We start from the raw sequence: 26,857 nt of genomic DNA, 5'->3' as shown, positions 1-26,857 counted from the left end.
GTGGGTTTGTCTTTACAGACTGAGGATCTTATTCAGGTCTGTTCGCAGCTAGCCTGCGTTCGCACGAGGGCCGACGTTTTCTTAGCGCGCATGCACATTTCTTTGCATGTGCATACGCAGGCTGTGTGCACCCATGGCGAACATTCTGTTAGCTGGGAGCATGTACCCAACACAGGGGGGGCGGAGAGGGGCGCGGGGTGCTGGGCAGCCCCATTACCATATGGGAATACCCAGCATTTCATCGGCTTGCCCATGAGAACACTGGGCGTTCTCATGGTAATGAGGCCGTGACACGGGTGCAGGGGGCGGGCTGTTGACATCACCGGATGTCAGCTGCCCGCCCATTTCGTCACAGCTTGCACGCATATGGAAGTGAGTTCAAAGTCACTTTTATATGCGTGCACGTAACACATCTTTCTATGGTCGGCGGCCATCTTGCTTGGGAACACACGCTGCGAGGGGTGGGGTGGGGGGGGGGGGGGGGCGATATCGCTGGCCAGATTGACACTTCAGGCAAGAATATTTTGACTAGACACTACAGTGTATATTCGGCTGTACGCACGGGCTGCTGCTGGGGATGGCTGCCGGCTTATCTCCAACAGCGACATCGTGATTTTTGACTAAGCAAATTCACATAGTCAAAATCTCCCAGCCTCCAGTCAATGTGTACCCCCCTCAACACAATACACAGCAGTACTGTATCCAAACCAGTATCAATGCCATATACTTAAGATGAACCCTAAAAAGTTCTTGAAGATATATGTTTTCTGCCTGTGAAAGTTCTTTCAGAGTTTATATTTTTATTAGTTTTTATTTATAATGCGTCAGCATATTCTATTGCACTCTAACGTTTAAAGTTATAGTCTGTGCTGTACACAATTATCATATAAGTCAGGGGTTCCCAATCTTTTTTGAATCACGGCACCCTAGAGTATCATAATTTTTTCACGGCACCCCTAGGCCAAAAATAAATTTATTAGATTGGGTTTATATGTGATTCTTTGGGTCAGGTATGTGGTAAAGGACAGGATTTGCTTCTGTTTGTACACATTTTATTAATGGCAGCCACCAGCATTGCTTTTGCTTATAAATAATTAACCAGTAATAATTTGAGTTGGTCCTGGACTACCAACCCAGGGCACCCCTGCATGTGTCCCGAGGCACCCCAGGGAGCCACGGCACACAGTTTGGGAACCACTGATATAAGTAATACTTTATTCCCTAGCAACTAATACCCCTTTTCCATCTGCAAGCCTTGTTGCACCTGGGATTTTGCACCCGGCTACAACCTGGGTGCGACCCGGCTTGCAAACCCATTCACATTAGAGTCCCACCTGGCATAATGCCGGGCGGGTGACGTCCTCGGGAAGCGGGGTCAGGGAGGCTCTGGGAGATAAAAGCATCTCCCAGCGCCGGCTTTTGCACTGTAGTGAATGGGTACTCGGGTCAAATCGACCCAGGTGAAATCTACACAGTGACCCAGGTTGAACCCATGTTCAACCCTGGTCGCTACCCGGGTAGAAATGACAGGTCTCACGACCTGGGTTATTTCTACAGGGAGCGTTTCCACCTGCCTAAGATCCCGGGTTTTGCGTGCTCCCGTGCAAAAACCCGGGATATTTAGGCTAGTGGAAAAGGGTATAAATTGGCGTGTATTAATTATACATAATGAATCCTAATACTTGGATTTTCATATGCCAATACTGTCATGTTTTAATCGACATCTGCATTTAATTAGGATTTCGGCACTCCAGCTAATACAATACAACTCCCATTGTACTAGGCTGAAAAGACATGATGGGTCTATAAACACCAAGCCATGGAGAGAGATAGAATACCAGCCAATCTGCTTCTAACTGCCATGTTACAGACTGTGTTTGAAAAATTAAATGTAGCAGCTGGTTGGGAATTTTAGAGGTTACTGTGGTTGTGCGAATTCACAGCCTTGCAAGTTCACCAAACCCCGTCCGGGCCCCCACCCCCCCTCGCAGCATGTGCTCCCACGCACAGGCTGCAAATGGAGGTTTAACATAAACATCCATTGGCATGCTGCAGGGAACACCCACATCTTTCGATGGTCACCGACCATCGAAAGATGTGGAAGGTGCACGCATATAAAAGTGACTTTCAAGTCACTTACATATGCGTGCACGCAGGGAAGGAAATGGGTGGGCAGTTGACATCCGGCAATGTCAGCTGCTTGTCCCCCGCACCGGCATCACGGCCTCATTAGCATGAGAACACCCAGCGTTCTAATGGGAACGCCCATTAAATGCTAGGCGCACCCATATGCTGATGAAGCTGCCCGATGCCTGAAACCCCTCTCCGCCCCCCCACCCTGCGTGGCTGCACCCAGCAAACAGGCTGTTCACCATGGGTACATGCACCCTGCGTCTGCACATGCGCAGACGCACACCATTGGTCACCCGTGGGATAAGAATGGATTTGAATGGCCCCATTATTTTTCCAAGGCTTAGCGTATGAAACCCCAAGCACTATTTCAACAGGAGACGGTAATACGGATAGGAATTATTTTTGAATACAACAGTTTACAAATATCCGCAATAAATAAATTCGACACTAAAAAATATCTCGCCTGAGCTTTTCCTTGTCAGATGTGTCTTTATAGCCCGTGGGACTCAAGTTGTGCAAACCTTTTAAATAGCCCTTTTTATTTTGCGTGACGCTTAAGTATGCAAAGAACAAAAAAAAACCTCTGAATGCCTTTTCATTTAAGAATCAGCCTGTTTCTAATTAAAGTGGTGCCGGTAACTGGTTGCCTAAGTTTTAATCAGTTTCAATCACCTATTGATCTGCATACAGAAGCTAAGCAAAAATCATCTGAGTAAGAGATGGTTTGGGAATAGCTTGAGCTGAGAACAGACCCGGTGGCCTTGGGAAATAAGTCCTGTTTTAAGCATCCGATAAAGAAAGCGTTCAGCGCGGCAGCCCAAGACCCAGCGCAGAATGACTTTAACTAACCAGCAGAAATTTATCATCTTCAGCCAAAATCAATGTTCTGATCAATCCCCCCAAACACTGCCGTCTGCAGGGACTGGCTGGCAATTTAGGGAAATTACACCATGTAAATGCTTGTGTTCTTAATTGAACCGTTTCATCAAGACGCTTTCCTGAGGCTACCCTCCATCTATCTGCCCTGTACCAGGCAGTTTGTCTTGTAAGATGTAGACTGCGGAAGACCTGCAGCAGCAGCAGCCAATACGGAAATACTGATAATGGGTCATAGCGTAAGACAGGTCAACAAAAAGCACTGAACACACAAAGAAATGAATGCGAATATTAACCAATAATATATCTGAATTGGTCATTAGATTATTTGCAGTTTATACTTGTTTTTGTAGCAAAACAGGCATATATTATTGTTGCTTCTAAGCTAATGTGTGAGCTGCATATTTCAATTGAGAGGTATCAATCCTGTTTTAAATGATCTCATTTACCTCCATTCCCTAACGTATTATATTATAACTTGTCAGCAGCTACTAGTAATGTTAGGGACTGTGCACCAGGCTGGGGTACACACTTACACATGCAGAGAAGGCCTAGGGTAATCGTAAATGTTTGAGTGAAAATGGGGCTGCATAAAGCCTCCTGGTAACACACACATATATATATAGGCCTCTATAAGTCTCATTTGTACCATATAAGCTACTAGTTAAAAGTCTGTCAAAATGACGGCTTCTGCAATGTACATTCACTTTGAGCTGTGACCGATTTTACGTTCACTTTGAGCTGTGACAGTTTTTAGCCCACAAACTCTCCACCCCTCCCCCGGTCCCTATCTGCTCCTACCTCTAGGGGATTATTCTGGTTGATTCGCAAGGAGTCCACCAGACACCGCCCGGCGAATGCCGATAGGCACGCCCCCCTCGCACACCACATATGTTCGCAGAGACTGCGAATGGATGTTTTACATAAACATCCATTTGCATTCTGTGGGGGAACACCCACATCTTTTGATGGTCGCCGACCACTGAATGATGTGGAAGGCCACGCACATCTAAGGTTACTCTGAGGTAACCTTAGATCTGTGTGGCCATTCGGAAGGAAGTGGGCGGGCAACTCCCACCCCTGGGGCACACGCCACCGGGTGATTTCCATGAAACGCTGTGCGTTCCCACAGCCGTGACTATCCGCTGCCTCGGACAGATGTTCGCCGTGGCCACACACACCTGCCGTATGCGCAGAAATGTGGCTGCACATACGCATAACATCGGTCCCCGTGCGAACGAGCAGCCGCTACAAACGGACCATAATAAGGTCCCTAATCTCTGTCTTCACAGCTCCATCTCTCCATATCCAGAAAGTTTGACACAGACAAGTGTCCCTGCAAAAATGTATTTCACTTTCTGTTATGACATCTTTTAGCACACAAACAAGTAATTTGGTCCGTTGAGCGGCTTCTAGAGGTCAATGGCGGTATTTCACCTCATAGAGGTGAGGAATAGTTAGCCTTTTCTATATAAAGAGATTGAGGGGTACATAGGACTAGAGCTATAACAATCTAATACCACTTTCACATTGCCGACACGTTTTAAAAACCGGTATTTTAAAACGTTAATTAAAACGGGTCAGAGCCTTACATTGCCGCAGATTACCGTTTTAAATACCGGTTTATACCCCTTTCACATCGCACTTTTAAAACGGTAAATTGCCGTTTTTTTTCCCTTTTTAAAACGTTTAAGCCTGCACTGTGAATGCATAGCATTGTACACATTCACATTGCACAAAAAACGGCAAGGAACCGTGTAGGACTCTGCTTTTTACACGGTTCGAAATGCCAGTTAACTTTAAACGGTAAATCGGCTGTGGTGCATTCACAGTGCAGGCTTAAACGTTTTAAAAAGGGAAAAAAACGGCAATTTACCGTTTTAAAAGTGCGATGTGAAAGGGGTATAATAATATACTAGAAGATCATTATTTTAATAAACTGCAATCCAATGTTGTTTATTTTGCATTTGTACTTTAGTAGAAATAAAACTGAATACAAGTTTAGCCTTTGTGATTAAAGTAAAACCGCTTAGGTCAGTGTGTTTTACCTTGCAGGGGGTGCTGCAGGTTGTTGGTCAGATTCAAATAAATTTTGGTCACCATAATTGGAAAACCCAGAGCTTGTGGCTGCCAATCGTAACATATATGGTCAAACAGAAGCAAATCTTGTCCGTCACCACATAACGGACCATAAGGATGACATATGAACTCAATTGTTTAAAAAAAAATGTTCTTAATTTCTCAGTAAGAAACTTTTGGCCTAGGGGTGCTGTGGATAAAATTCTGATACTATACCATGCTGGTATATTGAAAGCTAGCATACTGACCGCCTGGATGCTGATTAAATCCCGTTCAGATGCGCCTTTACCACCCACCTTGAAAAAACGTTTATTCATCATTTCACTATATTTGAATAAACCACCCCACATATGTATAGTACTCTGCCTCACCAATAAAAGGTTTTCCTTGGCCTATGAACGTAGTCGCTGCAATGATAAATACGGCCACTGGCCAATGTCTGAGAAACAGCTTTGTGCCCTGAAACCAGATCAGAACGGAGGAAGGAACAGGCAGTAATGGTGGCTATATGGAAGCAAGAATAGATCTCCATTAAACAAAAGAAAAGCATAAGAAAAGAAAGAGGACGAGTTCCAGACCTTTAAGTGTTTCATAGCGCACCCGCACAAACGTTTAATTAGGCGGTGAAATGGCGGCACAGAACCGGAGCTGTCTGTTCCTGAAGCAAGAGCAGGATGGATGGTGCACACTGACAGTTGTTTGAGGCTTAATTGGTTTTGTAAGAAAGTTAAATTCAAATAAACGTGCAGGCTCCTCATTTACTGCCAGGAATAAAGACATACAGACTTGTTAAAGGTGATGGGAAAACTTTTTATGACTTTAAACGAGCTCTTCCTCTGGAGGTTTTCCGCTCTGTGATTTCTAATATATATCAGCTTTTCCCCTCACTTTTTTTTTTTTGCTAAATCAATTAGCTATAGTTTATTGCTTTGTTGCCTACATTGTGTATCCTTCACTTTACAAAGCGGAGGAAAGTATTAAGAAATGTACGTGCCAGTGAGCCAGAGGATAGCACAGGAAAATACAGGGCAAGGAATATTACAGACACATGTAATGGGGATTTCTATCTTATTTATTCACTTATTAATTGAGTTTCTTATATAGCGCACACATATTCCGCAGCACTTTACAGAGAATATTTAAACATTCACATCAGTCCCTGCCCCAGTGGAGATTACAATCTATATTCCCTACCACATGTACATGCACACACATTCATTCTAGGGTTGTTGGGAGCTAATGAACCTACCAGTATATTTTGGGATTGTTGGAAAGAAACAGAGTACCCGGAGTAACCCCACGAAAGCACGGGGAGAATATATAAACTCTACACAGTTACTGTCATGGTGGGAATCAAACCCATGAACTCAGCGCTGTGGGGCAGTAATGCTAACCACCTAGTTACACTGACCTCAATTCATGCAGCCTTTACTAAATAAATTTTACTTTATCGTTTTAGCTTTCTTTGCTTTTGTACCACGTACTATATAATAAACAAGTGTTGTTTTACACTGCCACGATATATAACAGCTCTCCGCTGTGCGGAGAGCAGTTGACGGTCGTGTCCCATGGAAATAACTGAAGTAGCACATTTCATTTATTATGACATCATGGAGGACTATTCACTAAATATCTTAAGTTGAAAGAAACTACTTGGGATAAATATAAAGTGGTTTTGAACAAAGGCCAATGACCACATCAAATCAGCAGTTAGGAAACAGGAGGCTGTGTAGGCCGGAAAGTTGGATGTTTCTATATGGTGAAGGCCTCTGGCAGTGCTGCTCTCATTAATTGACCTCTCCATTCTGGAATGTCCAGCAGAAAAGGGTTAAGTGTTACACATTTAGAGGCTAGAAGGGGGGCTAGTGGGAATGCCTCCTGGTGATTCATAGGAGGAAGGGGCTTCCTATACCTTTATTTCTTTACAGAAATGTTATTATCCCTGGGAAGCAGGATGGTGATTACAGTGCGTGGAGAATATTGTTTCAGGGTACTGGACAGACCGATATTGCTACACAAACAAGTTTTCATCCATTTGAGCTGAAAAAAAAAAAAAATCAATATACGGCTGCCATATTTCAACATAAAACCTGCTGAGTCTGAATTAATACAATATTCTATTGTGCGAGTTAGTGTGACTGCGCACATAGCACCAAATATCACAAAGCAGCTCTGCTTTATTCCCATGTTCTCCGTTTTGTCACAACGACAGCAGGTACACGCAGGTGCTGTGTGATTGGCCACACAGATGAGTCTAGCGCCGCACATACAGCATATGCAACTAAACTCACCCTAACATTATGATCAATCATCTTTTAGAACAATAGTGCAAAAGATCGTGTGAATGATAGAGATTGTTGATCCTTATTTGGAGGTGCGTTTAGCTCTGTGAAAAGGATGCTTCCTAAATGATTTTACACACACAGAACAGAGCAAAAGTGAGCACATGCAGAGGTACAGTATAAAACAGAGCATATACTAACTTATACACAGTGCCCCCATTTCCGTGGCCAAGAATTTCACGATTCCGGATGTCAAGCTCATTAATCTACAATAAAATGAACAGAAAAAAAATGTTGTGATCATTCTGCAAAACTGTGCACACTATATTTACCGAAAGGTCTTTACAGCATTTAACTTTAGTGCACATTTTGCAGTAAACTAGCAACACACACTTGAATTTATTGCCTAGATTGCAGCTTGACAGATAAAAGTTATGCTGCAAACTGAAAAAGGGGGAGCAGAGAAAAGGGAATCATTGGTAGTAAAGCAAAGCAAAAGTACAGTCTACAATAGTGAAAGAGGCGAAATAGAGAAGGGTCAAGAGAAAGAGATGTCAGAAGATGTAAGAGAGAAATTGGACAGGAGATAGGAGAGCGGCAGTCAGAATGAGCGAAAGAGTGCTGTAAAGAAAGAATAAAAGAAAGTAAAAAAAGTCTGGCAGTACTATAGAAAGAATAAAGGAGCAGTAGAAAAATCAAAAAACAGTAGTAAAAAAAAAGAACAAAAGAAAGAGGGAGTCGAGAAATTGAAAGATTGGGAGAAAGGAGGAGATTGAAAGAGACAGAGAATGATTGAGAGGGAAACAGAAAGAGAGGGAGCATGGGAGAGAAAGAAATAGGGAAAAAGAGAGGGGGAAGAGTGAGAAAGAAATGGAGGAAAGAGAAGGGGGAAGAGAGAGGAGAAGGGGTGGGAAAAAGATGGTGGAAGAGAGGAGTAAAGAGAGAAGAGATAAAGAAAAAGAGGGAATGACAGAAAGGGGAATTTAGAAGTGAACTAGATGGGGAGAAGTTGATGTGTTTAAAAGAAGTGAGATAGATGTGTGGGAAGAAGGACTGTGAAGTTGTAACAGCTTGAGAAGAAGGGAAGCAATGAGTGAGAGCTGAAATGAGAGAGAACAGCAGAGAGAGGAGAGTGACTGACAGAGGAAGAGCATATCATGCTTGGGATGTAAAGTGTCAGGCAAAAGCAACTTGGGGCAATAAACAACACAGGGCCCAGGTCATTTCAAGTTCAGCTGCAAGAACAGCAAGATCAATACAACATTTGCCGTCCAATTTATAAAAGGTGATACCAAGGGACAGAGTGATGGAAAGTTTAATGACAATTTGTTTGCCTGGGTCATTTCATTAAAGTTTGATAAAAGGTGTCAGGCTGGGATGATATATCAGAGGTGCAGAGGGTCACACCAGGGGAGGATTGATGAAGGGGATCTTCAGCAACTCCAGTGGACACTAAGTGGCTGGGTTGGGCTGTTTAACACATTTTCAGGCCAGCATCTGAAGGTTAACGGTGAGATTTTATATGTACAAAATCACGGATCCTGAGATATGTATCATAAACCATCATAATTATATTCTAAAATAGAACGGCTATCCAGCCCGGACCAGTCTATTAGCTGCGGATGGGCAGATACCAGAGAAGACAGCTTCTTTCTGTGATATTGCAAATGTCACACACCTACAGTAGGGGGCGATTCTGCTCGCACAGGTCTGAATTCAGCCCCTGTCCGAGGATGAGACCACTGCGCATGTGCACCCATACACATCTGTTCGTAGCCCTGCACAGGGGCACGAAAGGCAGAGGGGGCGGCATTACCCGAATCTGGCCCCTACTACAGTAATGCAATACGCTTTCCATATTTGCCAGATAAAGCACAACCCCCCCCACAAAAACTATCTGTTATTGGTCAAATAAAAAAGCAATACATACTGTGGCAGATGTATTAACCCTTTAAGTGGCAAGTAAATTTGTTCAAATTGGTGGGACAATTGGCAAGCGCACAATTTTTATTCATCATAATGACCTGTAATGTTTACTTTTATATAGCAAATATAATCTTTTATTACACCACATTTATTATTTGAATTTACATAACAAATGTGAGCCAAACAGAGATGTTGGCCCTCAAAGGGTTAAGCTTAGAGAAGTGATAGACTATAAAATCACCCTTAACTATGGAATAAAGGGAATGATTCAGACCTGATCACTGAGGGGTGATTTAGCAGAGACCTGTGATCAGATAGTCGCCGCCCAGGCACAGTGAAAACCCAGCACATGCAAGTCTGCAAATGGCTTGCCAAAATCGCTCACCATCTAATTATTTTCACCAGTCTGTGCAAGCGTGAGGAACTATGACCCTTCCGCAACTCTGTGACAGAATCAGGCCCTGAAGTCACACATTTGCCCTTAAACTCCAGAAAACCCCAGTTACCACCCTCAAATTCTGGCTTCCTGTCAGTCAAACTGCGAGGGTATTGTGAATAGATACAGATGTTATTTTTGATGCGCAGTCATTCAATAATCAAACCCATTGCGAATTCACTTATAATAACTTTCAATTTAAATCCAATTGCTGGGTTGCTCGACCTGAATTATTCACTTTGGTGCTTTCACACTGCATCCGGTTTGACTGGGCAAAGAGCGATGTGAAAGGAGTATTACTGATGCAGCAATGTTTATAAACCATGTCCTTGTCGTGCACTGCTTTGTATTGTAAGTCACAAGTTTCTTGTTTTATTCATTTGTTGATGTACTTTTTAAGGCATTTCGGAGCTCTTGTGACACCTTATGAGCTATTTAAATGTATTCTCATCATCTTTAGTTTATAGGACACCACAAGGATTCTATTGCGCTTTACAAGGTGGCTAAAACATAAAAAAATGATTTTATAAAAATACATAAGTCAGTGGCAAACAAGCTTTCAAAACTACAACCACACATGATAAGCAGATAAACTCAGGCGTATATATTTACTAAAGGGCTGATTTTTAGAAGTGGAGGTGTTGCCCATAGGAACCAATCAGAACCTGCTAGAAGACAATAGCTAGAATTCCACTTATAAAACCTGCACTTTAGTAAATACACTCCTTACTCTACATCTGTGGTTTCATGTTGCAATCACTGGCGAACTGCAATCACTCTCACTTTCGTCATTAATATATATATATATATATATATATATATATATATATATATATATATATATATATATATATATATATACACATACACACACACATATTTATATATATTATACATACATACGTATATCCAATAAAAGAATATTCAGTTGTACAGCTATAGACAAACACGCATATCACTGCACAAACACTGCTGTTTATTTACCCCATGATAGCTTTATAAAAAGCCTTGTGACTACAGACTATGAAGTGAATTTATTACAGCACAGTCCGTGATAAATAATTTATCACTGGATTTAAAGGACCACTAAACCTAAACTAGAGCTGGTAGCATACTTACTAATAATATTCACAAAGTTGAATATTTGAAGAAAATTGCCAAGTAGGAGGTGCACAGAGAGCTGCCAAGTATATGTGAGGTGAGGCCGTGGTACAGGCAACAATTGTTGTTGTGTTGTTTTCTTAGGCAAGGCTTTTTCTCTATAGCTCTACCACCTAAAGGTACAGGGGATGACGCAGAGCTGAACGTGTGTTTTTTTGCACAACGCATTTTGCATATAATTGTACTGCACATACTCGAAAACAGAGTATATTGAACTACCACGTCAAATACATTTACACGTAACTATCCAAGTGCTGTGATGGTCTTGCAATGGTGGACACAGAGAGAATTTTTAAATGATTGACAATCAGGGGCAATTTGGGGAAGGTTATGGAAAGTGGCATCATATGCGCAGGAATGTCACAACTGTTTTGGGGGCATCTTAGTGGCTACGACTGCAGCCCTGTACGGAGCTACAATGTCTCTAGGGCCTTCCTTCTTATGGTCATGCTACGCAATCATAGGGCTGCCCCAAACGGTTGCTGGGATTACTGAAGCTGTTGGTAGCATATCAATACCAATCAAAGGGTGGCAGCATTAGCAAGTTTTTACGTAACCACGGCATAGTCATTCACAGCGGCGTCTGTATTTGCGTACATCTCTCTGAATCAGGCCCAAAGTTTAGAGACACAACTGCAGGCTACACAAAATTATACACAAGTGCAAATATACGTCTGTTTCCAGGCGCATCATGTTGTAGGCAGGCGGCTGCAAGTACAGATAATGATGATAAGTATCCAGCCAATTGTACAGATAGGGGGCGGGCACAGCACAATAAACCTACAGTTCTGCATGCTATGAGTACACACGCTCACGCAATGAAGGAGAACATAAATTGCAGTCCAACTCCGAGAAAGAGTCCGGAAATAAATTGAGCAATTTGCAGCTGATAAGTTAGTAAGTATGGCTCTCTCTATCAGCAGATCTGCGTTTACTGTGTTTCGCTTAAGGCAACAGCACACAAATCACTATGCAGCTAACTTCAGGTTCATTAGTTAGTGATCAGGTTAGGCTCTGCCAGCAACATTCCTGCGTAACGCAGAGTATCCCAAATCACAGCGGGATCACAGGGAGTAAATTTAAAGCGAACAAGGAAAGGGACTCTCTCGGCACCAGCGACAATGCTTCCTATCAAGTGCTGACACTATCAATAAGGGATCAATACCAGTATTCACCCAGAGTGACAGGAAAGAAATAAATATTTATACCACATAACCTGTATCAATGCAACACTATTCCTGGCCTGTCAATATCTGATTAACTTGAGGAATGGCTTCTCATTTCCTATTAATGATTAATAAGGACTCATATTAACCCTGCAGCTGCTGGGAGCTTATGCGTCATAAACCCTCACTTTGGTCCTCAGTCGGATAACTAGAACTTGTTTTGCTGAGCCCGGACTGTGGTGGAATGCTACTATTTATTAGTGGTGTATGGAATGAGAGCAATACTCTTCCATTAATGTATGAAGTTCACTGATATCGGCACGGTGGAGTTAGCCTTCGGTGTGAGTATATGGTGAGAGGATGATAGATGAATGTTTAGTGGGAGGGGGTGAAAGGAGGACAGAGGCGGAAAGGAGGGGCAGCTTAATTGTCTTCTTGACATGCTAAACTATGACAACTTGATTCATGAAATGCCGATGAGTCTTGGAGGGGGTCACGCAGGGAAGATGCTGAGATAATTAAGATTTCAAGCGTCTGAACAAGGAAGGGAAGTGAGCAGCAGTTAGGAAATCAATAAGACCCTTTTATTTGCAGTGACACAGATGTCTTGGCCAATTGATCCTAATAGGCAGGCTTGATAGCATCGGGCAGCTGCCTCCCCAGAGCTGGGAGAGGGAGACGGCTGTTTATCATACGCGCAAATCCCACGTGGCTCCCATGAATGCAGTAAAGACGGACCGGTGCTAGCCGCGCCTACCAAACATAAAGTCGGGTCCAGACAACAGCTGAGCAGATGTGTAATGTAACATTATAAAGTAGTTCAGAGTGTACACATATAATTAATGGTGGAAAACTGGAAACTATATATTTTTTTACTAGGTGATTCATCGCGCCCTACGGGCGCTCTTCACACCGTCGTAAGGGGCTGCGCCCCCTTAATTTGTGAACGTTTGTATATGAGAAATATGGTTAGAATTGTATGAAAGATGCCCTGTATTGCAACTTAGGTGTCCGCGAATCGCGGGAGGGGGGGTCGCGGAGGGTGCCGCGAATTGCAGGAGGGGGGGTCGCGGGGGGTGCCGCGAATTGCAGGAGGGGGGGTTGTGGGGGGGGTGGATGCTGCGAATCGCGGGAGGGGAGGGATTGCAGAGAATCGCGGGAGGGGGGTCGCGGGGTGGGTTGCCGCAAATCGCGGGAGGGGGGTTGCAGCGAATCATGGTAGGGAGGGTCGCGGGGGGTGTGCCGTGAATCACGGGAGGGGGGGTGACGGGGTGGGGTGCCAAGAATCGCGGGGGGGGGGTGTGTGTGCCGTGAATCGCGGGAGTGGGGGTTGCGGGGGGGGTGGGGGGGGGTGTGACGTGAATCGCCACAAGAAAAAATCAACACAGAAAGGTCAACACATGTAAATGTTGACATAAGTGTGGCACTTCATTGGTGTCCATGTCGACACATGAGAATGAATATGAAAACATTCAAAAAATGAAAAACAAAACTTCAAAAACTCATGTCAACCTTTTTCATTGTCAACCATAGCCGTGTCAGTGTTTTCCATGTGCAATTTAATTCTGGAGCTGCCGCGAATCGCGGGGGGGTGCCGCGAATTGCGGGAGGGGGGGTCGCGGGGGTAGGTGCCGCGAATCGCGGGAGGGGGGTTACGGGGCGGGGGTTGCGGCGAATCATGGGAGGGGGGGTCGCGGGGGTGTGCCGTGAATCACGGGAGGGGGGGTCACGGGGTGGGGTGCCGAGAATCGCGGGGGAGGTGTGTGTGTGTGTGCCGTGAATCGCGGGAGTGGGGGTTGTGAGGGGGGTGGGGGGGTGTGACGCAAATCGCCACAAGAAAAAATCAACACAGAAAGGTCAACACATGTAAATGTTGACATAAGTGTGGCACTTCATTGGTGTCCATGTCGACACATGAGAATGAATATGAAAATATTAAAAAAATGAAAAAAAAAACTTCAAAAACTCATGTCAACCTTTTTCATTGTCGACCATAGCCATGTCAGTGTTTTCCATGTGCAATTTAATTCTGGAGCTGCCGCGAATCACGGGGGGGGGGTGCCGCGAATTGCAGGAGGGGGGGGGGGTCGCAGGGGTGGGTGCCGCGAATCGCGGGAGGGCGGGGTTCACAGGGGTTCCGGTGGGGGGTTGCCGCGAATTGCGGGAGGTGGGGGGTCACGGGGGGTGCCGCGAATCGTGGGAGGGGGGGTTGCGGGGGGGTGTGACGCGAATCGCCACAAGAAAAAATCAACACAGAAAGGTCAACACATGTAAATGTTGACATAAGTGTGCCATTTCATTGGTGTCCATGTCGACACATGACAATGAATATGAAAAAATTAAAAAAATTAAAAATAAATCTTCAAAAACTCATGTCAACCTTTTTCATTGTCGACCATAGCCATGTCAGTGTTTTGCATGTGCCATTTAATCCTGGGGCTGCTGCGAATTGCGGGGGGGGGGGGTGCCGCGAATCGCGGGAGGGGGGTCGCAGGGGGGGTGCCGCCAATCGTGCAAGGGGGGGTTGCGGGGGGGTTCTTTTTGCCGCGAATCGCGGGAGGGAGGTCGCGGGGGGGGGGGTCACGGGGGAGGGTTTGCCGCGATTCGCGGGAGGGGGGGTCGCGGGGTGGTGGTTATGCCGCGAATTGCGGGAGGGGTCGTGGGGGGGTTCTTTTTGCAGCGAATCGCGGGAGGGGGGGTCGCGTGGGTGTTTTTGCTGCGAATCGCGGTAGGGGGGGTCGCGGGGGAGCGGGTGTTTTTGCCGCGAATCGCGGGAGGGGGGGCGCGCGGGGGGGAGGTTTTGCCGCAAATCGCGGGAGGGGGGCGCTCACCTGGTGGCTGTGGAGTAGCAGTGCTGGGCAACATGGGAAGGCAGTGGGTGTCTGGCACTGTCTGTGGGCTCACTGGGCTGGTTCTCTGTCACATACCTCCCAACATGACCCTCTCCAGGAGGGACACAATGCTCTGTTTCTAGACTTCCCCTTAATGTATGATTGCCATCACCTGTTTTAAACAGGTTAATTTCTCAGAAAGGTGTTCAGCACAGATGAAGGCAATCACACATTAAGAGGAAAGTCCAGGAACAGAGCGTTATAGACACAGACACCCACTTTGAGTGACAGATGTAGCCAAATATATAGGAGATAGTAGGGCTGAGGCTTTTCCTTTCCCACCAGGGAACCAAGGCTTGCCAGTCTACTCTAAAAACAAGACTGGGTCAAAACCCAAAGCAGGATAAGGGACAGAACTTCTGCCTCTACTCTGGTCATTTATTCCTTTGGACTTATAGCCGAACACAAATCTGTCTGAAGACGGAACTAGAACGCTATCTCTCTCTCTCTCTCTCTCATTTATCACAGTAATCTTTGGCAGGGAGACCCCAGATCTTCTGCTAGACAGTCACATGTCACAAGGCCTTGTTTCGGTACATATACAAGACTTGATGTAGAGAGTTTGTCTTTTTAGTAATTTATCTCTTATTCAATTTATCTCTGAAGTAAGGGCCTTATTCACAATCGATCGTTCCCTCCGTGCGTTCGCATGGGGGGAACGATGTTTTGCATCTGCACATGCGCAGGGACATGGGCGAGGGGTCGCGCCCATGGGAACGCCCAGCATTTCATGGGCGTTCCCATGTAAATGCGCCCTTAAATGTGGGTACGTGGGGCGGGCAGCTGACGTCAGCGGATGTTTATGCTAAGCATCCATTCTCAGCCATGCGGGGAAGTCAGCGTGGGGGAGGGGGGCGGTCGTTACAGCCATGCACAGCGCTGCGCATTTCGCAGCATTGTGTGTGGATCAGAATAAGGTCCTTAGGCCAAAATGACCACGGTTCAATCGGGCCACACGTGGGTGGGATATGGTCTGTCATCTTTCACTCGCCGCCGGATACGGTATAGATTATGGACAATGTCTAGTTGGACAGTCACTAGGTCGACACTGAAAAAGAGACGACATACCTTAGGTCGACACTGCCAAAAGGTCAACACAAGCTTGTGGTTGACATAGGCAAGGTCGACAGTCAAAAGGTAGACATGATTTTTTTTGTTGTCCATGTAATCTTCTGTCGACATGCACACCATAGACAGTATATGTACCACTTTGCTCGCCATGCTTTGGGCACACTATTATAGTCCCCCTCTATTTGCCCACTTGGATAGAAAGGTACGAAAAACCACCTTTTCTTTTTTTTAAAGAAATCATGAAAAACTCATGTCGACCTTTTGAATGTTGACCACAAGCTTGTGTCGACCTTTTGGCAGGTATGTCAACTATTTTTAGGTGTCAACCTAGTCCCTGTCGAACATTATTGGTCGGCCTAGACATTGTCTATCCAATGACTGCATACCCTTTCCACCAGGCCTGATGATGATCCTATTTCAAGAGGATCGTTATCTGCATTGTCCAGGTGTTCAGGCTGCACACCCTGTGACAGTGGTTCAACTGCTGGATGCGATAAGCCGTTGGCTTTAAACACTTAAGGTCCACATACACTAATCCCAGGTACTGCATGCAGCCTCGCATGCAATACCTCGGCAACTGATTGCGCGGCTGGACCACATAAAATACATTGTATGCTGTTCTTTAGCATACATTGTATTGCAGTGTTTTTCAACCACTGTGCCATGGCACACTAGTGTGCCTTGAGCTGTTCTCAAGTGTGCCCCAGATCTAGAGATGCTCAAACCAGTTTAAAGCCACTACCAGTTTAACTTCTTTTCATGTAAAGGGACCATGTATTTTATTTTTGTTACCTGTGGGAACTAGTGCGATTGTTTTTTTTTGTTATATGTTTTGCCCTGTGGGGATCTCATGGTGTGCCTTGGCAGTTTTAAAATATTATTTAGTGTGCCCCAAGGTAAAAAGGTTGAAAATTACTGTTGTATTGTATCCGAATCCGATGCACATGGGGCCGCGAATCAGATCTGAGGTTACGCACATACGATTTAGCCACCTGATTTCTTGGCCTGATCCATCGGAATTGGGTGAAAAGGGCACAAATCATATAAGCGTATGGCCAGCTTAAGTTAAAAAGAGTGCTAAAAGTCAGCAAGACTCTCATGGTGTAACAAATAAGAAGGCTCCCGTCTCTGTGCCTTAGGTACTGGACAAAAAGGAAAACTACAACCTTTTCTTTAAAGGATTTAAACGCACAGTGAAGCAAGGACAGGTGAGAAGGATGGGTCATTGCAAAGGTCCAGAGAGGCTGATTAGCATAAATGTTTTCCCAGAAATTGGCCACCATCAAAAAATGGATTATAAATCATCATTGGTTGAAAGGATTTTGATATATTTATAAGGCCAGCACTGTAAAGCAAAATGGAACTAGACTAGACCGGGCAGACTACGTAAGCTAGGTGGCTCTTATCTGCTGCCAAATTCTATGTTTCTATGAAAATACTCCATTATTCCCAGCAAAATACTGTGAGGCTGAATATATATCTGTATATCAAAGCTTTATTTAAATTTTTTCTTTAAAGATATATCAAAGATGCATAACTATAAATAATACCACTTCCACACCAGAAAATGCAGGGATTTACCTGGGAATACAATCCAGAGATCAAGCAGAGACATTCTCGGGTTGGCCCCGTTCACACCAGCGTAGTCCCTGCATCTTCTGGGGTGAGGGGGGAGAGACAGCTCTGGGAGGGCACCTGTTTTCAAATTCAGCAGTGCTTCCCGCCCCAATTTTGGCAGTGTGAAAGGGGTATAAGTGACAAATGCATGAAGATATGAAGTATAGCCAGCAACACAGGGTGGGGTTTGCGGTGGGTGGTCAGCGTCAGGGGTCAGTGACGAGGGGGGGGGTGCTCGTCAGCGTTGAACAGGCACCGATGGGGGGTGCTAAACGACGTGCGGGCACTGGAGGGGGGAGGGCTGTCAGCAGCAGATGAGCAGCAAGATGCAGTCAGCGGGAGATGCTTGCGCAATGGCCAGCTTCCCCTGCCCGGGTCCAAAAACCTGGGAAAGAGCCATTTCTACAGATTTTTACCTTGTCACCATTTCCACTGACAAATCCCGGGTGTTTTCGGTCGATGGAAAAGGGGTATTAAATATAAGATACACCAATATCTATATATAGCATGTGTGTGTTGCATGGGTTAAGGGCATTGCTTACCTGTCCATTAGCCAAAATCTTTTTTAGTTCTGCAGATGATGTCTTCAGGCTGTAAGAGAGGACATTACAACATGTCAATGGGTTTTCCCTCACCTAATGCCATTACTAGCACCCCCCCCCCCCAATATAAGTACAGTGACTGGGACCTACACCGGTCATTCTGTTTAGCAGGATCCCAGACTCACAGTCAGGACCTCTGGTGATCAACTTCAGCCCAGCTGGACTCTCCGTAGCAGGATAGCTCCGACCCAGCAGCTCTTATGCTTTTAATTAGAACTGAGTGCTATGTAATTTCCCATGGAGAGCCTGGTGGTGCTGAAGGTGCTATATATGTCAGGACAATGCTAAATAGAGAGAATAGCGAGGGTTCTCAAGGAACATCAGCCACTGAACTACTATTATCGGGAAAAGAGATTTAGTAAAAGTTCCAAAATAAAATGAAAAATCCCTTTAATAACTTTGTGCAGAAAAACAGCTCAGTCACACTCGCTAAATATACCTGTTCTGTCTGGGATCCAGATGGTAGCCCAACAACGTCTAGGCCGGCAGTTACTAGGTTGACACTATATGGTCAACACTGACAATAGATTTACAAGCAAAATGTCAATGTGGCAATTGTCGACATGAAAAGGTTGACACAGTTTTTTGGGGGGATTTTTTGTACTTCATCATAAACGTGGACTCCGATTGGCCACAGTAGTGTGCTAAACGCAGTGGTAGCGAGCTAAGGGAAGCAACGTGGTGCACTAATTTGGGGTCCATGTTAACAAATCTACAAACTGACACCCTAAAAACCAATGTCGACCGTTTCACGTGTCGACTGCTTCCTTGTGTAGATCTTTTGTGTCAGCCATTTGTGGTCAACCTAGATAGTGTCCACCTAATATACCATACTCGTTCTGTCTGACCGTGTCCGTTCTGTCATTAGAGCCTGCACTAATCACTGAGCATTATCCACCTCCCAGTGCTTCGGTCCATAAACAGCCTCTTACACCCCCCACCCGCTCATTTCAATAGACCAATCTGATTTTCTCCCCTCTAATATCTATTTAGCACGATGAACAACCAATCCACATTTGCATCCCACACAGATGTTGCCAAATCGGTCAGTAAAGTTATCTCACCCATAAAATGGGAGCATTTTCCCAAGAGTAGGCATGTCATGTGACAAAAGAGCCCTTTTGCAGGTTGGTTACTGACATATACAGCCATAGCTGTCTACTGCAGAGAGAGACCCCCACTAGCCTTGTAGTCTGCACAAAGATGGACATAATAATCATATCACAAATCTGCAGAGCACTGAGGAGTGAGTAATATAGGGTTAGGACCCTGATGGATGTACACATGTAGTAGGTCGTGCTTCAGTCCCCTTATTAACCATCCGTGGTTTATTTCCATTATTTTCCACTCACTGCCTCTGCCATTAAGTTGTTCCTAGACAGTCTGAGAACCACACACCTCGTGCTCACTGCTTCTTCTTGAACACAGCCCCGGGGTGATGCGGCTGTAGGTGGCTGACTGACATTGAGCAGTAATGTGCACTCATTAACCTGCACACACCTTACCTATTGCTGGCCATATTGTCTGACACTGACGGGCTGCTGCTGCCAGATGGTCCTGCTCTGGTGTTCACCTGACAAAACATAGAACAAACGTGTTGTTTCTTTTTCGTCAATATTAGCTTTATATCCAACAAGAGAGAACATTAACATGAAGAATGCGGATTTACAAAGCATTTTATTAGGACCTGGCGAATCCGTACGCAAAAATAAAAATGAACCACTTTAATTAGAGCCACCCCAGTTATCTCTTGTTCTTGTATATGGAGGGGGAGGTGGCTAGGTTTAGAATTCCAGACTCTTCTTTATGATGTGTAACGTCAAACACAACACCCAGCCAAAAAATAATAGAACAGCACCATCAGGAGCCCAAATTATCATGAAAAATCAACATATACTTGTTTGGTTCTGTGAACTGAATCCTTATGAATAACGTTTTTGTGTATTCAACGATATATGTAGAAAAACTAAATGGCGCGAAAAAATTTGACGTTCTTTAAAGTATTTTCTGTACATAGAGGCTTATCTCTGTACTATCTGACCTCCAATATACAAATGCAATGCACTTACGCATCTATATGCTAATCGTGCGGACAGCCTCCAGTGCAGCTGAGGGGTTAATGTCAAGTGAACTGGCAATGGAAGAAGTGCAAGGTCTGGAGATGTCCTGTACTCACAGGCACCGTACCTGTCAGGAAACCTAGTCCTGCTTGTCAGCAGTGCTGAAAGTACAGGGTTGTGAGGTTTTTTTTTTTTTTTTTTGACGTTTCAATAAGTGGAACACAGCATTTCAAATCCATCCAACTTTACTGAAACAATTATTGAAATTCCTACCTTGAGGCCATGTATGTTCCGCTTCCCGGGAGGCTTGCAGGCTGCAACAGTAATAGACTAAATTGTAGATCACATCGGGGCCATTTACAATCTCCCCCCCCCCCTCTTTCCTTTGAAATGAATCGTTTAAAAAGAAATGAGAGTGACACCAAAATTAGCAGCGAGGAATGATTGAAGAGAGGCTCTCTGAGCAGAGAGAGAATACCCTGAAGACAGGATCCTTTCTGTGAAATCACACACCCTCCTGACACCGTCTCATCTAAATTCTAATTTCTGCTTAAAACACATAATAAAAAACACACACACAGAGAGAGTAAGCTAAAACTGATTGTGTGCTGCCCTTAATTCCACATTCTGGAGCAGGTGCTGCGATACTGGGAATTCCGTGCAATAGGAAGAACTGACTATTCATATTAATAGCCAGGATGCTTGCCACGTGCCTCCTGTCAGCACAGGGCGTCTTATTAAATGTTCCTAATATCTTTCTTGGAAAAGGGCAGACCGGGCTGATTACAGGCCACGGACAGGAGCCTTGTGTATTCTACTCTTATATGAATTGTGACACACAGACGGCATGCAGGTATAAATAATATTGACCCCCCTTCATGACAGAGACTACTCCAACCTCAATAAGGAATTTGGAATTAAATCTTCACATTTACACCAAGTGGCTTTGATTAACCCTCTCTTTCCCAGGTTAACTGTTGACAAAGCTAACCTTTTGAAAGTCGAAAGATGATAGAGTTGGGTCACGTGATAAGTTCTCTAACACTGTACGGCACAAACTGGACTGGAAGAATACAGTAACGCGTTTTAATGTAAGGGCCTCTAGGCAATAATGCAAAGTATGAATATATATTATTTAGTTTGATCCGCACTGGGGTAGATGGGAATGGCTGCCAAGCACTAGAATTTGAATGGCATAGTAAGCCTATGAGAATACCTTTACATAAACTCATTATTTGTGAACAGATAATGACAACACACAGAAAGGGGATTCAGATCCGATCCATGTGATTCGGAAGTAGAGAGAGGTGTGGGGGCGAACAGGAGCTCGCTTCAGCTATATCATTCCACAACATTGCACTGTCTGTCACAGCAACATGACAAATAAAGATGATTATTATGAATATAATCACGCTCACAGGTCTTGGCTCACGCAGAGCAGGCTGCTCCCTTTTCACGTCCCCTGCACGCCACAAATTGTTGTTAAAGTCACTGTCAATTTTGATTGATTGTCTTGAAGTAAAGAATTACATTTTTTGCCCCCTGCTCTGTCTCGCTGGAATGCATATTTAACCCCTGCTGCGTCAGCGGAGAGTGTGCTGTGCCCCAGCTATTAACAATCGTCACGCACTCTATAATTACTGCACACATCAATAAGCCTTTGTGCAACGCAGCAAGATGTGAAGTCATGTTACAGCGCGGGTGGTTGTGCAGCAGGGAACAGGTGCAAGGCTTCCGGATTGTGCTGCTGCAAAAATGCACGTGGACACATTTGCCGGGCGTGATGCTAGTGTGAATGCAAATGCACTTTGTGAATAAGCAGGACGGGTGAGCGGATGTCTAGGTAAGGACATCACATGAGTGAGACCAACTATATCCGCCCTATACGCCCATGGTTCAATTTGTTCTAATACCACAATGATACAAAGAGGTCCAGGAAATTTGTACTGAAGGCTGAGGTCCACTCTAATGTTGGCAAAATGTGAGAGGAAACAATAGATAGTCAAACCAGACACAATCCCAAAAAGGAAAATCGTTGTGATTAAGTTCTTGGAAGAACACTGACCTGTTCCACAGGCCCTATATGCCCATAAAGGTATCTTTGAAACACCCACGTTTTTCCAAATTCCCATGTACTTAATGCTCACCTTCCGGCAATGCCCTATATACACATAGGGGTATCTTTTCTGTTTCTTGGATGTCCAGATCTCAGCATCAAACTCATAGGCAGATGACGGTATAACACAATTTTATTTTCACAATCCGTACAATGATGAAAAAAAAACAGGATACAATGGACAAGCAGCAGAAAAAGATAAAAAAATTCCAAGCAAAGCTTCACCTCCTATCCCTGCCAACTCCGCACTCACCGGGTCTAGAGGAGAGTTGGTGCCTCACAAGATGGCGAAAAAAAGTGAAGAGGCCAGAGGGGATGGATCGGCTGAGCTGGAAAACGTCACTCCACAACACCGACGCGTTTCGGACCTGTAATGGTCCTTTTTCAAGGTGTGGAGTGTATGAGTGGGGCAAAGGTATTTATACCTGCCCTACAAACAGCTTTGTTTGGCAAATAAAAAACCTGTACCGAAGTATCACATTTTTTAAAAATCAATTCATAAAATATACACATAATAAAAAACAGTAACATGTCACTATACATAATGCATTACATCAGGAGAACATTTGGAGGATAAAACGGAGCATTTGCTTTGTTATAAAGACACTTTGGTGCAAATGGATTGCGCTCAATCCGGAAAGTCCTTAACTGGTTTTAGCAGCCACAATACAGCGTTCCCGCCGTTGTTATCGGTGGGCTGTGTTTGACGATCCCGCTGACCGGATATCCGGGTCCGCGATCGTGATGACTGCTTCCGGTTTTGTGTATGGAACGCAAACAGACTCCATGCGGAAGCGGAGATGACATCTACTTCCGATTAGCGGTATGGAACGCAAACATCCCTCCGTTCAGCACTTCCTGATGTATGTTCAGTGACGCTTGCGTGTCATCTATGTTAACTTGAAACGCAGGTCACTTGGGATAATTTTTGGCTTCCATATCGCATCAGGCACCATAATATGGATGTTTCCATATGTAAAGAAAGATGTGCAAAGTTAGCATTAATCAAATATTTCCATACAGCCCATATATAATTACACTAAAAAGATACAATATAGAAAACCTATTTCATTCATTACCATAAACAAAATAATAAAAATTCATTGGTAAAAAAATGATGATTTCATTAAAAATTTCTTAATAAAATATAGTATAAAATTTGATTAAAAAGACAAATAGCCAATACTTCATTCCAAAAAGCACTTAAGCTCGAAGTCCATATTTAAACCTGATGGGAACAGAGTTTTTAATGTGTATATGGTCTGCATTTCTGTGCGTGCCAATCTTTGTTCACAATCATTGATCCTCCAGTGTGGCTTCACCATCTTTATCCCACAGAAGGAAACCAGATGTCTAATGTCACACTGGTGGACTTTTCTAAAATGGTCCGACACATTGTTGGACTTCAGGCCTTTCTTTACATTCCTCACATGTTCTGCCCATCTGACCTTTAGGGCCCTGGACGTCCTACCAACATACTGTTTAGAACAGTCACATTGTAGTAAATAAATGCAGTTTTTACTATCACAGGTTATAAAGTCCTCAATTGGATAAATTTTCTTTGTATGTGTAGATTGATATTCCTGTACACATTTTATTGAGCCTTTACAAGATCTGCATAAACTGCACATACCACATCTATAAAACCCTTTCGATTTTATGCGGGTAAGCGGTGATGGAACATTGATCGCACTGTTGACTATAGTGTCTTTTACATTCCTGGCCCTCCTGTACACAAACTTTAGGTTAGTATTAATATGTTTGGATAACAAAGGGTCACTGGTAAGTACGTTCCAATGTTTCTTTATCATGCGTTCTAACTGTTTATGTTGACTTGTATACCTCGTTATAAACATTACATCCGGTATACTAGATTTCACTTTTTTCGGCATATCCTGATCTCTATTCATTAACAGGGATCTGCCTTTATTTTTAGCTTCGTCAATCATAGGCTTTTGATATCCCTTACTAAGGAATTGCTTCTCCAATTGTAATGCCTGATCATCATAAACCTCTAAATAAGTACAATTCCTGCTAATACGCTGGAATTGACTTCCAGGGACACTTTTGAGCCAGTTAGTATGATGATTACTATCAGCTTCAATGAATGAATTACAATCAGTTTTTTTAATGTAATTTTTTGTTTTTAATAACTCATTCTCAATATAGATGGTAAGATCGAGAAAGTTCACTGTTTCCGAGCTGATATCGAATGTTAAACGGATATTCAAATCATTAGAATTTAAATGGTCACAGAACAGTTGTAAATCAGGCTCATTGCCCCTCCAAACACAGAGTATGTCGTCAATATACCGACGCCACAGCACCAGGCTGGCACCAAACGGGTGGTTCTGCCACACCGCTTTAATCTCCCACCATGCCATAAATAAATTGGCATAGCTTGGTGCCAGCCTGGTGCCCATAGCAGTGCCGGTTAACTGAAGATAGAAGCCACCATCGAACCAAAAGTAATTATTTGTTAAAATCAAGGAAATACCTTCCAGAATGAAGTTTTTCTTATCTTCTTCCATCTCTTCCTGATCTAAAAAGTATTTTATCGCTAACAACCCTTTATTGTGGTCGATAATCGTATAGAGGGAGGCTACATCTGATGTTATTAATTTAAATCCTCCCTCCCACTTGATGGTTTTTAATACATCTAGAGTGGCGATGGTGTCTTTCAGATAAGACTGACTTTTTTGTACCATTGGTTGTAACCAATGGTCTAAAAAATGGGATAAATTTGAAAGAACAGAATTTGTTCCGGCCACTATTGGCCGACCAGGGGGTTTAGTTTCATTCTTGTGAATTTTGGGTAGTATATATACTACCGGTATTGATGGTTTTTCAATCATAATATATTCACTTTCAGACATTGTGATGACACCTTTTTTTGTATACAATTTAAGAAAAGTTGACAGCTTCCCACTGATAGTCTTAGTTGGGTTACCTCTTAATTTTTTGTAGGTTGCTGTATCAGACAGCTGTCTTATAATTTCGCTGTTATAATCCTCAACATCCAAAATTACAATACTGCCACCTTTGTCTGTGGGTTTTATGACGATTTGGTCATTTTCCCGCAGACTCTTGATGGCTTCACGTTCCTTTTTTGTTAAATTTACAGTTTTGTCTGGTTTGAACTGAATTTTTTCTAGGTCCTCACATACCAGGCGCTCAAAGGTCTCAATAAAACAACCCTTTTTGTGTTTTGGGTAAAACGTTGACCTTTTTTTAAAGATGGAATAGTTAGCAGTCTCATTAATTGTATTTTCTGTCTGTCCGCTTTCTTCGAAAAAACGTTTGAGTGTTAGCTTCCTTATAAATTTCTGGAAGTCTATAAAGACTTCGAACTCATCTGTTTTATTTGACGGAGCGAACTTTAAACCCCGCTCCAAGACTTTCATCTCTTCTGCGTTGGGTATATATTTACTCAAGTTAAAAATTTTGTTTTTACTAATATCATGTTGTTCTACATCCTGTGTTTCCACAGGGATTTTGGCATGTGATTTTTCAGATCTTTTTATTTTTTTCTTGAGTTTAGACCCCTCTGATAGTCCTGCCCCTCTTTTCCCTCTTTTTTTATATTTTTTGGGGGAATTAGATTTCAATGTGTTATTGGTTGATAAGTTTCCTTGTCTAAAAAATGAAACTCACTATCTCTGTGTCTTCTTAAAGGCTCAAATCTGTTTTTAGTTCTCCAACCAGTATTCTGATTGTCTGGCCTATTTTGTCTCCAATGTCTGGGAGTTTCCTCCTCATCGGTAAAATTTCTATTCCTTTTTTGTCTCATTGGTATATCCTCACTATTTTTATACCTCCTATTCTGATCTGACACCCTCCAATTTTTCTTATTCCTTTGGAAGGTAAACACTTCTTCATTAATTGGAATTCTCTCTTGGGGCCTGTACCGGTATGGTTGTTTAGATTGGTTGAATCTTTTTATTCTGGGGGTTTGTTTTGGAACTATAGGATCGCTATTTATTTCCATTTTACTGGTTTTAGTTTGAAGAGATGAAAGTCTTGGAGCGGGGTTTAAAGTTCGCTCCGTCAAATAAAACAGATGAGTTCGAAGTCTTTATAGACTTCCAGAAATGTATTAGGAAGCTAACACTCAAACGTTTTTTCGAAGAAAGCGGACAGACAGAAAATACAATTAATGAGACTGCTAACTATTCCATCTTTAAAAAAAGGTCAACGTTTTACCCAAAACACAAAAAGGGTTGTTTTATTGAGACCTTTGAGCGCCTGGTATGTGAGGACCTAGAAAAAATTCAGTTCAAACCAGACAAAACTGTAAATTTAACAAAAAAGGAACGTGAAGCCATCAAGAGTCTGCGGGAAAATGACCAAATCGTCATAAAACCCGCAGACAAAGGTGGCAGTATTGTAATTTTGGATGTTGAGGATTATAACAGCGAAATTATAAGACAGCTGTCTGATA

The 26,857-nt window shown here is 43.5% G+C and overlaps 1 protein-coding gene across 1 annotated transcript in view; it reads right to left on the bottom strand.

The window, feature by feature from the left end:
* MAP2K5 (mitogen-activated protein kinase kinase 5) overlaps positions 1-26,857 on the bottom strand; it is a 109,195-nt gene that overhangs the window by 62,672 nt on the left and 19,666 nt on the right. The window contains exons 5-8 of the mRNA XM_083184380.1: positions 20,574-20,614; positions 19,746-19,813; positions 18,181-18,229; positions 7,572-7,636 (exon numbers count right to left, since the gene is read on the bottom strand). Coding sequence (XP_083040506.1) covers positions 7,572-7,636; positions 18,181-18,229; positions 19,746-19,813; positions 20,574-20,614 — 223 coding nt within the window. The remainder of the gene's footprint in view (positions 1-7,571; positions 7,637-18,180; positions 18,230-19,745; positions 19,814-20,573; positions 20,615-26,857) is intronic.

This window comes from Crinia signifera, chromosome 4 (genome assembly GCF_055691185.1).
Source record: "Crinia signifera chromosome 4, ASM5569118v1, whole genome shotgun sequence".
NCBI classification, from domain to species: domain Eukaryota; kingdom Metazoa; phylum Chordata; class Amphibia; order Anura; family Myobatrachidae; genus Crinia; species Crinia signifera.
The sequence above is the reverse complement of the archived record's forward strand: the minus strand, read 5'-3'. Positions and strand labels throughout refer to the sequence as shown.